At 41.7% G+C, this 15,515-nt stretch overlaps 1 protein-coding gene across 1 annotated transcript in view; it reads right to left on the reverse strand.

Annotated features, from left to right (window-relative positions):
- Positions 1-15,515, reverse strand: part of tenm3 (teneurin transmembrane protein 3) — a 252,324-nt gene that overhangs the window by 82,243 nt on the left and 154,566 nt on the right. Inside the window, exon 6 of the mRNA XM_061244374.1 lies at positions 4,285-4,523. Within this exon, the coding sequence (XP_061100358.1) occupies positions 4,285-4,523 (239 nt within the window). The remainder of the gene's footprint in view (positions 1-4,284; positions 4,524-15,515) is intronic.

Consider the following 15,515-nt stretch of genomic DNA (forward strand, 5'->3'; position numbering starts at 1 on the left):
AAATACAGTTTCGTAGCATATTGTAAGGAACTGTGGTATGAGCCATGATATAACAGGCTCACAAAGATTTCAAGGAAATGGGCAATGCACAATGGTTGGATATACACTCTTTATCAGTTATTTATTAGACCTATTTTTTATGCTGCTGTAGCGTTGCACGTTCAGAGATGGTCTTCTGCATACCACTGTTGTAATGCTTGGTTATTTGCCTTACTGTTACCTTTGACCAGCCTGGCCCTTCTCTGTGTCATTAACAACGCGTTTCTGCCCCCAGAACTGTTTTCTTTTTTTTCCCTGCACCATTCTGTGTAAACTCTAGAGACTGCTGTATGTGAAAATCCCAGGAGATTAGCAGTTACAGAAATAGTCAAAGCACTCAGCGAGTGTACGTTGTTCTCAAAAGACAGCGCCATATTATGGTGGACCTTAGAAGTCATTTCAAACTAAATTCAGTCAACAGAACCAAAGGGCATTTGTGGAATTTAACTCAGAAGTACATTTCACACTGGCAATAGAAAGAATTTCTTCATATAGCTATTTACTCATGAAATAACTTGCCAAGATTCACAGTGGGGTCAGGAACCCTTGGATTCTTCAAGACTAAACTCAGAGCAGCGTACTTTCATAATAAACTTTTTCTTTTTAATGAGAGATTCAACTGTCTAAAAGAGAAAAATTCATACTTATTAGCTAAAGATTGGCCAAATGACCATGTTTCTACCATAAGAATGTCCCAGTGTTACAAAATACATTGAAACGGCTGTTCACTGATTTTAATTAACTTAATTATTTCAGAGAAAATATGAATAAAGATAGTTATACTGTAATTCAACATTTTGGTTATTAAAAGAGATAAATGTGTTCATTACGAACTAACCAGTCCTCCAGCAACAGTCCTCCAGCAGTCAAGGGTTCTGGAGTTGTGGCCAGTTTTATTCGCTCATTGCCGAAGAAGAAGATTGATACATAATAGTGACTTAATAGCACTGTGTGACCATGTTAAGTCTTAATGTTAGCTGTATCAGCACCTGCATGAACCTCTGTTTCGCCTGAGAGCAGATTCTGTAATGATGGAAGTACCCCATCCACAGATCCAGACTCAAATCCTGAGATGGAGTTTCCATAAACAACGCAGGGGGGGATTCTTATCTGGGTCGAGCCCCACGGACTGTGCCACACAGCTCGCCCTTTTAGCCTGAATTTAAAATGGCTTCCTTTCAGATGGCGAGTCCTCAGTGTATTGCGGTATTACCGACACTGAAACGAACGAGCAACACTTTATAAAAGAGCTGAAGGAAAGGAGTACGGCTTGATGCGCAGAAGTTTCATGTAGACTGGCGTTGAGAACTTTTCTCTAGACGCCATGCTGGGCATCAACTTTCTTCTCCTTTATTTTCTCTCCCTCCCACTCACAAAAGTGCTGGAGAGTTAATGCCCTTCCTCCTGAGTCATAAACACAAGCCGATGCCCTTTAAAGCTGGCTATGTGGAGTCATAGGAACTCTAAAGCCAAGATGTACATGATTATAAGAGGAAGATAATGAGGTCTGGTAATAAAAGCTCACTGGATTGATACCAAAACATAAATTTAAGATGAAAGCTTGTGCATCCAAAGCCGTGCAGTGATATTTGTCCCCTACAGGGCTGTTTTGTGATTAGGAATCCATATTTTTCCATAAATTAGCTTTGCACTTAAGTGTCCCGCTGTGCTCACATCCAAGTGGATAATGTTCAATCAGTGTTTTATTATGGGAGATCCACCAACAAATCAACACGCCGCTGCCTCTTCACCCAACGAGATAACGCGTCGGAGGAGACGGGCGGAACCGGCAGCCTCGCGAGTGCTCCTGGGCACTTTCGGGTTGGCCACCGCTCATCTTCCACAGCCAATGGGGACACGGTTGACAGGAAGGGAACTATTTATTTCCTACGTGTTAATAAGTGGCTTCCCAGCGGGTAACGCGTAAGCCTATGGAGCACAGGGCCGTAATTAACAGAAACGAGTTAATGCCGCACCGCGAGGAGAAATCACGCATCCTTACACGAAATACCTTAAGGGCGCATGAGTCACGTGCTCTTTGGCAAGCCCTACCTTTTATTGGAAAACGCGTGTTTATTTTGGTATTGCCTTTTACTTCTTTTCACAAGTAATATTACATTACATTACATTATTGGCATTTGGCAGACGCTCTTATCCAGAGCGACGTACAACAAAGTGCATACCCATAACCAGGGATAAGTTCGCTGAAAGACCCTAGAGGTAAGTACAATTTCAACTGCTACCTGTACAACAAAGATAAGGACAAGGGCCATTTTTTTTTTGAACAAACAAACAAACAGAGCAAAAGTCACCAAAGTTAACTATCCAAACACTGCTTACCTAGCCAACTAAAATACCGATACACAAAACAAGTCACAGAGACAACAATTAAGGTTCACAGGGAGGTAGGGAGTGTAGGGAGGGATGGGGATACGCATCAAGAGACGATATACTGTAATATATTCAGCGATAATTCAACGCAAAGATTTGTTTTAATCCATAAGGTATTGTTTGTATTCAGTGTTTTACATTTATTTTCTGTGCACATTATAACTGACACTAACAATAAGAGTCTGTCTATATTATGAATTAGAGTTAAACTCAATAAAAATATACATATTAACAGACTTTAACCAATGCCACATCCTTTTTTGCCATGGGTGCAGTAGCCTTTGACAGATAAAACACACCTCAATGATGGGCAGCCTGTAGCCTAGTGGCTAAGGAGTAGTGTGGTTCAGTGTAACCACAATAAGATACATGCAGTAGTAGGCCCTTTAGCAAGGCCCTTGACTCCACATTGCTCAGGGGAGATTGGCCCCTGTTTAGTCAAATCAACAGTAAGTCACTTTGGATAAAGGTGTCAGCTAAATAAGTGTAATGTAATATCAGTTGGGCGAGTGCATCAGTACGTGCAGCCCCCTTCCTGGCCTACCGCTCGGATGCGGCAGGCTAGCGGTCCCCCGGCTGCGTTTTGCACCGAACGGCTCGCCAAAGCCCTCGTTCTGCGTACGCTGCCCCTGGGGACAGCAGGCAACCCCTGTGTGTACATTTCCCGGGGCCAGAGGAAAGGGTCTCAGCCGATGTAAGCTGTGTAGATGTTATCGGCCAAAGAGGCTGTTTATACAAGATCTGCTGGAGGCTCCTGTGGCAGAATGGCCCGCATGTACACTGTGGAGAACGCTTCTCTGAGTCTCCAGCCCTCCCCTCCCCCCTACTGCGCTTCGGCTTTGAAGCAGGCAGATGTCACCTCCGCCGCTCAGGTGGCAGGAGCGCGGCGTTTAAGGCGCGTATCCGAGCCGCGACGCGTTCCTCTACGGCCGGGACGCCGCTGCCGAGGCTGCTCGCACAGCGGCCGAGCGGCTAACGTTATCCTGTGCGGTTTCATTTCACACGTACTAAACGCTGAAAGCAGCATTGTCATCTATCAGTCCAGTCAAAACATGCAGGGTTCACCATAAGGGCCCGCAGTCAACAAATGTCTGGACTTGAAGGCGTAACCTCACAAAGCAAAAAGCAGACTCCATTTTAAAGCAATCAGGATTCTTTTTCCCCTCTTGCAGTATCTGCAAACTCATGCAATGTTAACATATTTCAGCTTAAATAATCAGATGGACATTCCTGACTGTGGATTTGGATTTGGTCTACTGCTTGCTTGATATGATTTTAAGGTGTAACATCACAAATATGTGATTAAGTTGTTGATACATCAATGCTGATGTATCAATCACTACTTGTAAAGCAATGGAGTTATAGAACAGTGACTTAGAATGTAAAACATTCCAACAAACCCTACTCTTCAAAAAGTATAAAAGTATAAAAAAGTCTACTCTTTAAAAAGTATAACATAAAAATCATAATGATAGAATCTGTTTCGTATTGTTCATTATTTGAGAATTCCTGGCTTGTCAGTCCATCAGTTGTGGCCCATGAGTAAGTAATTGGGGAAGCTGAAAGATTGCTGTACTTGTACAATCAGTTTCGTATTGTTTGTTAATTCATCGACAAATTTAGTGGTTAGGCTTGTTCCGCTAAAACACAGCAGCAACATGTAAAAAAATCTCTTCAAAGGGTTAAAAACAAAATTAACTCAAATCTTCAACTGGCAAAGGAAGCGGCCTCCTTAATCACTCTCATTGCCTGGCACGTGTCATCTGGTAGATTTTTCAAATACCTTTCAGACATTTTGTCTCAAAAAAACGTCCCGCCCTCCGTGGGGCGGGTGGAGCGGATGCCATTGGTTACCTATGCAGTAGCAGAGCAGGACGGACAGCAGGATGGACACGCCCACGGCGCTCAGAGCGGTGCATCTCCAGGAGCAGTACTTGGAGGACTTCTTGAACTTGAAGGCGCTCCTGGAGAGGGAGTTCCGCGGCAGGGGTCGGGTGGGCGGGGAGTACACGGCGCCGGTCGCCATGGTGTAGCCGGGGGTCGCCGTGCTGAAGAGAGGGGTCGTACCGGTGCCTGTCTTAAAGAGGAAGTGCCTGCAGTGGGAGGAAGAGGAGGAGGAGAAACAAAACAACGTGACGTGCCTTTTCAGAAGTTTACATCAGCACATACACAAAATAATAATAATAATAATAAATACCATACATAATATAATAATACACACTAAAGGTAGACCTCTCCGGACTGCTGGATGAGGGAGACTATCCTTATGCAGAAATCCCTGGCTGCCTGAGAGTAAAGCGATGTCTGGACTAATAGGCCACTGGACCTGTGGTAATTAATGAGGTCAGCTATTTGAATCTAATTCATTAGTTGGCAGCTTCCTATTAGCTTTTACACCTCTGTGATAACCTTGGCAGCTGATAAATTAAAACCTTTGTGCTTGCTTTGCTTTTCCATAAAACCCCAGCATGTAATGGCCTCTACACTTCAGGGTTAAGAGGAGCGCCTGGACAGATGAACCTAACCCACTAATTCTGACTTAACACTTTAACAAGGGAAGCAGGGCCTCAGGTTCAGGTGTAATGCTTCTGGGGGAAAAAAAGAATAAATAAATAAAACCTGCGGTTATGAAAACCATGAATTTGATTACTTTGCAGTTTTAAACCTTCTGAGATGCTCTTTAATTTCTAGCTTTTTTTTTTTAAGAAAAAAAAAAAAAATTCCCATATGACAATGTGATGGAGACAAATTTATAGACTCAGCTCATTTCAATGTTGTTTACTGTATGCATTTTGGGCCTAAGCCTCTTTTGATTAGAAAACACCTTGGTGTTGCAAAGTTAAGCAATTCTCCAAAACAGCATTCATTTTTAAAACATTAGAGACTAAACCATGAGGACATTAAACAACAGAACAAACAAGAATGATTCCAGCTGTGATATCAAATACAACTGAGCATTAAATCCAATTAGCTTCACCTGCTTTGGTATCCCACAACAAACACAAATCTAATAGCCTGATTGTTTATACCGGATGATAAACAGAGGGCTAGATTGCAGCAGCGGAATTTTTAAAATTTCCATCGAAAGCAAGAATAAATGAATATAAATAAATAAATGGAACTTCAATCGATATGGATAGTTGTATGACAAATTTCATGGGACGTGCTAAAAAAGTACAAGTGTTGTCAAACCTGACTTTAGGGTTTTTAAAATTATTTAAATGAAATTCTTGGCAAACAGTTTTTGTTTAAATCTAATCTGATCAGAGTGAGGACTCAAGGCTGTTCACAAACTTCACTCTGTACACATTGTTATCAACTTTAGTGCCCTCAGGCACTTTTAGTCTTATTTGAGTGTGACAGAAATATACTAAAAATGCAATGCATGCCACTGAGACCTCCACACTGCTTAAAATACACTGCATTTATTTGCAAATCAAAGTAAAGGGCAAATGTTGACTGAAAATAGGCAAAATGTCTTTTTTTTTTTCTAGGGAGGAAACCATTTAATGAGTGGGGCGAGGCAAGTGGGTGCTGTTCTCAACAGAGGCGTTCGGAGACAGCAATGGGATTTAGAGGGGAGGCGGTAGGGAGGGCTGGGGCAGCCATTTTGACAAAGCCAGTTGGACTGTCATTGTCTTGTTCGTGTCATTAGACGTTCCTGTGAACAGGCGGAGTCCTGACCACCCTCCAGCAACCCGCCCCGTAAAAGGGAACAACCTGCAGTGTTTCGGGCTCAGAGTCGACATTGGCATCAGCAGCTGGAATCATGGGAACACTTAGGAGAACGTACCCTTCCCCATAGCCCCCTTCGTGGCACGCTGGAGTGAATACATCCATCTCTATTAGGTTGTCATGCCCGTTTTCGAGAACTGCTTGCTTTGCTAATTTTCTACATGTGGGAACGAGATATAGAGACAGACAATTAGCAGGTTGTTATGGCAGCTCCACAAGCACTTCTCACAACAACGCACCGCCACCAATCGCCCGGGCCTTCTCCGACAAGGCCCCGTCCAATCGGATCACAGCGAGAGGACAGGAGCGGGGACGCTTCCTGAGAGAGGGAGCGTTCGCGTTCCAGCTGCGACTGTTTAAATATTTATTTCGCTGCTGCAAACACACACATTGAACCTGATGAGAACTGACGGAAGGTTGCGGTGATTGCTGAGAGGAGTCAGATCTTTCTTACTTTCTCCCCCCCCTCCCCCGCCCCAACCCCCCAAATCTTTTAAGGCTGGAGCTGAACTGTGAAACAGGTGGAGGCCACATGACTTCTACTGGCAAAGAGACTGAGGCAGGGAGTAGAGGGGTGCAGTTTCACTGATCTGGAATCCAGAACTTTTCCCTCTGCAGGGCTGTACAGCATTACATTGCCACTTGGAAGAGATAACAACCTTAATTAGTGTAGCTGAGTCATGAAACCCAGGGAATTAATATCATATTCTGAATGATCTACTCAGGTCATTTGATATGGACAAATGAAGAGTTGTTTGTGTATTAATTAATCTGAAACTTTGATCAATCAAGAGTAACTTTGTGTTTGCTTGAATAGCACAATTGGAATTCACTCAGTTACATCCACAGTTACAGTCAATGCTTGAGTATCTCAGAAACTGCTGATCTCCTGGGATTTTCACACACACTAGTCTCTAGAGTTTGCAAAGAATGGTGTAAAAAATTTAATAAAAAAACCCTATGATGAGCAGCAATTCTGCAGACAGAAACGCCTCGTTAATGAGAGACGTCAGAGGAGAATGGCCAGACTGGTCAAAACTGACAGGAAGCTGATAATAACACAAATAACCAAACATTACAACAGCACCACTGACTCATTCTTACACACTGTAGACTTTCTCACATTCTTATACACTGTAGACTTTCTCACATTCTTATACACTGTAGACTTTCTCACATTCTTATACACTGTAGACTTTCTCACATTCTTATACACTGTGGACTTTCTCACATTCTTATACACTGTAGACTTTCTCACATTCTTATACACTGTGGACTTTCTCACATTCTTATACACTGTAGACGTTCTTCATTTCATCATTCAGAGCCAAAGATGCGCTGCGGTTAGATGGAGATCTGTGGCTACAGCGGAGGTGAATATATGACACACACACTCCCCTCTTCCACAGTATCAGTGCTCAGACATTTAATGCAGTGACGGATGAGCATTGTGTGTGCGTGTGTGTGCGCGTGTGAGTGAAAGTGAGAGAGAGAGGGGGAGAGAGAGAGAAAGCGGCAGCCAGGCAAGTGTAAATGTTAAAAGCAGGTTAACGCAGCCTGTCCTAGGACCTGACCCACCTAGGGAGTCAGTAATGGATGGGGCACTCGCTGCACAGTGACACGACTGATCTGAAGCCAGGCAGAGAAAATGAAAAAATGAGGAGAGAAGCTCTTATGTAGAGGGTCAATACATGCACAGCAGGGTGAGCAAAGAGACTAGAACAAGGCACACACATACTGTACCTACTTACACACTATACCCACAAACCCCTCTCTCTTTCCTTCACTTTCTCTCTCCAAGCAGACCCACACACACACACACACACACACGCACACATGTACAGGCACACACATACGTACCCAAGCAAACGCGTACACACACACACAGGCAGTTATACCAGTGTGTTAGTTTGTTTGCCGTTTGAGCAGTGTTATAGCGCTACTGTGGATGTGGTTTCAATTAGAGCCGTGTCTGTTCTCATGAGCAGACAAACCTCAAGGGCAACCTGCTCCCCAGAGGCCAGGCCGACAAAATCCAAAGACAGGAGACTTTTTCTGTACCTCTCTTCTTTTATCCCTCACTCTCTCAATCTCTATTCCTCATAGATTCAGAGATGCCTTATCATTATGGAGGGTAGAGAGAGCGAGAGAGAGAGGGAGGGATAGGGTAAATCTCTCTCTCTTTCTCTCATGCATCACCGTTTTTTCATGTTGGCGAATACCAGGTTCCCGCTTTCTTCTTCTTGTTGATTGGATGCGTTTGATGTGATGCGTTTGATGTGAAAGGTTGTGCGGTGAAGTTAATTTAAAAATGTTTAATTCTCCCCTCCACCTTGGGGAGGACAGCAGTCCCCTATGTGGACAATTCATCCTCGCTGTGGTCCTCCTGTGGGCTCCTGGGAGCAGGGGGTCATGACCTCTTAGCTCAGCAGGATGACCTCATCAAATCAATACTGACACTTTCAGGGTAAACGGCCAGCTGAGTGGGGGGCAAAGAGGCTTCTGTGTGTTACACAGAGTGTAAGACTGAACGAAGGGGTACATGAAGATACAAGCCTAGGACTTGGTTTGACAACCATGTTTTTTTTCACTCCTTTATATTTGACATTAAAAAAAGGCTTATACTTTTTAATATACTAAAGTATGGCACATAATGAAGCACATTTATGGAGTGATTTATCAAAGTAAGCTTAAATATTTCAGTGGTGTGGCTACTAACACCAGTGTACATTAGAGCTCTGAGGACAATTAAAGTAGATTAAATTTCTTCCAATTGACGGTTAAATGTCATGATTTTAATTGTCTTTCACTTCTTTTATACTATTTCCCACTCTTAGATTGCTTCTTTATGCCAACAGAGATTTTTCATCTCTTTTAATAAGGTGGAGGGTTTTAAGGAAATCGGTTTGCATTACACTTTTTCCTGAACTTCTAATTAAATATCCCTTTATAAGCTCGCTATTGGAACTAATAACCCACTTCCAATACTCCCTGTATTTTCAGACTATTAAAATAAATTAACCAAGAAGCCACTGAAATATACATAGCAGGTACATTTAATAAAATGCGCATTGTGATGGGCTAGAGCTAGAGCTCCGATATCAAGTACAACAGCCTGGATGACCGTTGTTAACTGATTAGCAACGGTGCGATGCTGAGTAGCAAATTACTATGCTAATCCACATATCTCTTTTCAGGTTCCAGTGAATGCTGTTTTCAAACAAGTGACTGCACTGCATTCACCTCTACGGCTCAGCAGAGTCAAGCACTCTGTGCGCGTGTGTGAGTGCTAGCATGTATTTACAGTGTGTCATGTTCATTTTAATTTACACCTTTCACCCAGTAAAACTTCCAGCGAATGACAAGCTCAATATACTTGGTAAACGGTAACTCTTATGTTCTCAAACATGTCTTTTTTATTGCCATACAGGTGCCCCTACAAAGGAAATGAATGGGTTTCCATCGTGCTTTTATGGTGAAAAATAACCCTCCTAAACTGAGCGGTAACAGTTAGCAGATGTGTGCAGTGTGTCTGTAGTTTTGAATAAGAACACGTGTGAGGCGCTGTGAGGAGCCCAGTTTGCTAAACTGTGGCGTACGAACGTTTGTTTGTGGAAAATTCCGTGGTGCCTTCTAGTCAATAGGAAGTGCCGGTCGAATGCTCGTTGGCATTGTAATCCAATTACTTTGGCCTTTCAATGATTCTTATCAGTGCCGCAGTGCTCACGTTCTGCTTTAATACGAAGCTTGAAAAACTTAAACTGTCATTATGTTTAAATAAAAAGATTTTTGTTGATCTATTCTTCTAACCTGTTTTCAGGTGAACAGCACTTTAAGTGGCAGACTCACATTCGCAGATATCGCCCGAAGACATCAGTGAGTTAGTAATGCATAAAATATTTTATTGGACAAGACACATAACAGTTTGAACTTTGCAGTTTAGCCACAACTGCATTTATTTGCATGTACTGTACCCATGTGCTTGGGTTTATTATTAATGGTTCCCATTAAGGTTTTTTAAGTCATGGAACGGTGAAAATATTTCTATTTGTCTTATTCCTCTCATCTGTACATGCTCTGTTTTTCTATTTAAAAAAATTACCTAGGGAAAATGTAAGTTCTTACAAATCAAATCTAATTACACAGCTCTCCATCATTTCCTAGTTAAAGCCTTAATGGGAACCGTGAGTCTCGCCTACAGCAGGAAAGACCTGCACGAAAACACTCAACACTCAGGAAGAGTGTACTGTGAACGTAAATATTCAATGCCACAGCACCCCAAATGATTAATAATAAAAAGAAATACAGTTGTGGCTAAAGTTCAAACTGTTATGTGTCTTGTTCAATTACATTTTTTATGCGTTACTAAAAAAGTACATGGTGCAACTCACTGATGTCTAAGGGCTATATCTGCTTGTGTGAGTCACCCACACTTGAGGGATGCTGAATATTATGCAGGATAAAAATGAGTTAGATAAATATATTTTTTACAAATCTATGACATGCTACTAATGACTTGGAAGCTCCCACCAGACAAAAAACAGTGCCAGTGCTTGGTAAAGTGACCACGCCAACGCATTTCTCTCTTGGGTTGGCAGGGAGAATTAATCACTGTTCTGTGCCAGGGAATTTAGGAAATGTAAGCGGAAATTTCAGAGGAAAAATGACAGTTAATGGGTACTGGAAAAAAGGAGGTTTGAGGGGAAAAATCCTGATAGTTGTATCGCAGGTGGGGGTGTTGTTGAGAAATATTTTGAGGGAATTTTTTTTGAGGGAATAAGCAGGCAAGACGTTCAGTGACTTTAATTTCTTTGGAGTTTATTTTTAAGGACAAGGTCAAATTTATTATCCTGCCCGCTCTTTTGCTGTTGCTCTACACTTTCCACATGCGTTTTTAATTTTACAAACAAGTGAAATAATAGTTCTGTGGAGAACTACGTTTTCTGCCACTGTAGAAGCCATTTACCACATGATGCCTTAATTTCAATCAGGCAGTTTACGATAATATATAGTAGTTTAAAATTTGCATAATTTAACCTGTCTTCACTCTTGATCTAGTTTATGAGTATAGAATTTTTCAACAATGCTGCCTTAAGGAATGGTTTAATTAATTTATGTAAATGTTTCATCAAAATTTTAAAGATTATATAATGAAGGTCTTTTTACAACACATCATTTTTCTTTTGCAGAATATTTTGGTAAAAACCTAGCTCGGGGATACTTACATTTTTCTTACAATTGTTTTAAAACAAATATACACAATACAATAATTGGCAGTGTCATTTATTTTGGTTATTTACGTTTCAAAATCCCTTTCTCTATTTTCACAATCATCAGAGTAAATAAATAACTTACAGTAAATATATAAAATAAAATAACCATGTGTAAGTCATTTGGACATTACTGAGGGCAGTGCCTCGGTTACATAAAAGGTCAACACACTAATAAAAAACGTATATGTACTACTCTTTTGGCTACTTTTTAAAATTAAGTTTAGAAACCACAGCTTGCAGAGGTTTGTATAATTAGCTCTAATTACAAGCAGGACTGACAAACTTACAAATTAACATAACATCGAAATTAGTCTCTCCCTATCAAAAAACCGTCAGCACTTTGCAGCTAATCACCTCACTCTGCGAGGTACAACAAGACAGGCCATGTTTCGCTGCCTCACTCCTGCCAATAACTTGGCGAGTTTTTTTTGTTGACAGGTGAGATTTGCAGAAGCCAAAGTGTGTCTGAAGCACCTGTCTCAGTAGTTTAGCAGTCGTGTGAGCTCACTCCTCGCACTCTATAAGCGCTGATACCTCACAAACAAAACCTGGCAGCAGAACAGCAGGCATATCAGCCCTCACAATTTGACCAGGAGTCAAAATGATTTAAGAGAAAATTTAGGTCATTTTTTTTAGTGCTTGTAATTAACATAAATGTCCTCAAACTACCGACTCCAGACGACATATTTCCATGCAGTGTTCTCCAGTAGAGAAAGTACGTGCAGGTAAAAAGACTCTAAGGGCTGGAGGACAAATTCAAACCTCCAGTTGCTAATTTACAGTAAATTACTTATGAGCGTGTGTCCTGTGGGGACATTCATCTGAATACTGCTAACACACCACTAATGGAAGCTAATCACACAGAAACACTGGAGGAGGAACAGCTGGGTCTGCAAATTAATATGGTTGAGCGGCAGTCAAGAACTTCAACCCAAGTGCTCTCCCGTTACACAAAACAGTCTGAGAAAGACCTCCTGGACATACAGCAAGAGGTAATAGTCCTACAGTACAGTCAAAGAAAAAAGGGCTCCTCGGCTCCATAGAGGAACCCTTTTTAGTTATTCATGGAGCCCTCTATCATAGGTGAAGTCTCCCAGACAAAGAACAATTTCGCCCAACAAAGAACCCTTGAACAGGAGTGTTCTTCAATGGAATCACAGGGTTTCTGTTGGAACAATTTTTTCTGAGAGTGTACTGTATTTATACACAAGTATTGTTTCAGAGCACTCTTAACACTACATTGTGCTGTGCTCACTGCAAACAAAGCTACAATTCAGCAGTTTTTGGCAGAGATGACAGCACATGAATCAATGTGTCTCTTAAGCAATATTAGAAAGAATGAATTAGAAAATGATATTTTACGGGACATTTTTTTTTCCAGGCTCGTGCTTGTGCCTTCCAGTCGTGGCAGCTGTGTTATTTACAGCCAGATTAACAGTAAAAATGACTTGACTGTACCATTAATGTGAAATGTTCTCTTATCTGCCACAGGCTGCAAACCAAAATCAACATGACAGGGGAAAAAAAACAAAACAAACGCAAGCGTCATTTACAAATGTGCGTACCCTAAACCGGTTAATCTTATTCGTTCAGTGATTAATGATTGATCATAAATGGATTAATAAAACATTTTCCCACTCATTTCATTTTTCCATTGTCCCATGCATGTCTACTTAGATTCATGGACATTAAGCAGTGTGCTGGACATTAATACTCACTTTCACATTGAACAAATTTGACCTTGAAGTCAATACTCTCTATGTTTTGATTAATTTGCTTTGTGTGCAGTGAATTATTCATGGGCAAAAATGCAAATCATCACTCAGCCTTTCAGACAATCTGAACGATATCTGAGAACTAAACTAAAACTTGAATCCTTTCGATGTTTTCCAGTTAATTCTTCCCCCAGTCAGGAAGATATATGCTATTGCATTATGTTCGGCGTGTCTGTGGGCCTCCTGACAGATTGTTTATTATGTGAGCATGAATCTTTCTCTACTGTCCATCGCAGACATTTCTCAACAATGAAAACAGAAGGGGCAAAATAGACGGATTAACTAACTTAACAAAGCAACTGCGAAAAAGCAAAAAAAAATCATCACAGCAAGGGATGCTGAGGGATGAGACCACACACTGGACATGAGACAGTGGCCATCACGGCCACATTTAAATAAACAGGGTGCTGGGGGGGGGGGTTAGGCAACTACCCTAAACGGATCGGCGCAAAGCACAAGAACCCGGAACGTACATCAAGACGCGTGGGGATGTTGGGCAGAGAAAGTGCTGAATTGGACTCAGCACCCCAGGTGAGAGGAGGACGGCAGTAACAGGGCTGGCACAAACTGTCCCGCTGGCTTCTGGGAGAAGAGGAGCGCCGTCTTCCCTTTTCTGCCGCCACAGCACACAATATTCCCCGCTGAGACACTTGTTTTTGAGTAGAGAGATTTAAGCCCTTGTTAATAATAGATGTCTACATATTGTTTTGTCAATATCGCTAAGAAAGTCAAGGTCAGGGAGAGGATGCGGTCTGGCCATCGGAGAGGGGGAACGCGCTCCGTCCCGCAAGAAGGAAAAAAAAAAAGGGGGGAAGAAGCAGCTGCCGTGCATTCCTGAGGCAGGGGTCACGCGGTGGGAGACGCGAGAACCGAACACAGCCGGCACGGGAGAGACCACCACCCCCCCCCCCACCCGCACCGCAACGTTCCTCTGCCCCCCGCACAAAGCCCCGGCTGGCTTTGGTGTTCCTGCAGTACATGACCCTGTTAGAGAAATCCCTGTCACACCGTGTGGAAGATGCAGCACTGCTTTCTCTCATTCACAATAAAGAGAGACAGAGAGAGAGAGAGGGTATTATCTTCCCTCCACCCTTTCCAATCCCTTTCTTTTTCTTCTCTTGGAAACAGGCACTTTGAGACAATGGTGGAAAGCGCTTCCGGGAAAAATAGGGCAAACCGCAAACGCCAATAACGGTTGACTCTGTGGGTTAAGTGATGCTTGTGGGTTTTCTTTCACATCTCGCTGTGTGTAGGAGAGCTTTGTGTGCATGTCACAGAGACCTACGCTGATGGGTGAGCTGGAGGAGCCTTTGAAAAGTGGGATTGATGATCACCTACAGGGCTATAGAGTGAGGGCGGGCCAGGCCTACATCCACTCGGTAAGAGAGTGTATGCTTTACTGCTCTGACACTCAACCTGCGAGTCCAGCAGAAATCCTGCAAAGTGGGACAGCATTCGGCCATGTGTGTGTAGAATTCACACATTTCGCAAAAGTGCTTTTCGTTAAAACTTTGAATTCACAGTTTGAAAAGGTCAGGAAAAATGGTGAGGACAACATTTGCATTACAGAAATTTTGGAATTATGTTTCTTAAATGCAAATGACCAATTACACCACATGCCGAGAAACATCTTCACGCTCACTTCAATCTTGACTTACAGTCGACAGACATGGCAAAATATATCACCGAGACTGAGTTTATCTAAGGAAAAGCCTGTACACTTTAATCAAGAGCTCGTCTTAAGGGAGGCTCACAGGGGATTATTCTCTACTAATGTCTTCTCTAATAACAGAAGCACTCATTTAAAAACTGAAAAACAGTTGTAAGATAATTTCTCTTCCCAGAAGAAAAATGCTGAAAGTGAATTTTCTAAAAAATATTGTCTTTGAACAATAACAACCCTTGTAGGACATCCATTCTTTTCAAGATTAAAATTGTCTCTATTCTTAATTCTATGGTTACTGTTCTTAAATTAAGTAAATCTTGAGAATAAGGTAATATTACACACACAAAATGAATAATACTCATTTTAAGATTACCAAAAATAATACTGTGGACATGGTAAGAAATAAAAAACAAAATCATCCAGTGTAATATTTAGAAACACACTGCAAAAAAGAAGTCAATCTTAACAAATAATTTAGTATCTACTGAGACTGAAAATCTTATTAATTTTACTTAAAAAAAATTTACTAAATAAAATTGCCAATGAGGACTGACTCTTTTCAAGATTTATCAGTTGGATAAGAACATTTCTTTTGACAACCAAAGTACCTTAACAAGCCCATTTCTCTTCTTAAGA

This window comes from Conger conger, chromosome 6 (assembly GCF_963514075.1).
Source record: "Conger conger chromosome 6, fConCon1.1, whole genome shotgun sequence".
Classification (NCBI taxonomy): domain Eukaryota; kingdom Metazoa; phylum Chordata; class Actinopteri; order Anguilliformes; family Congridae; genus Conger; species Conger conger.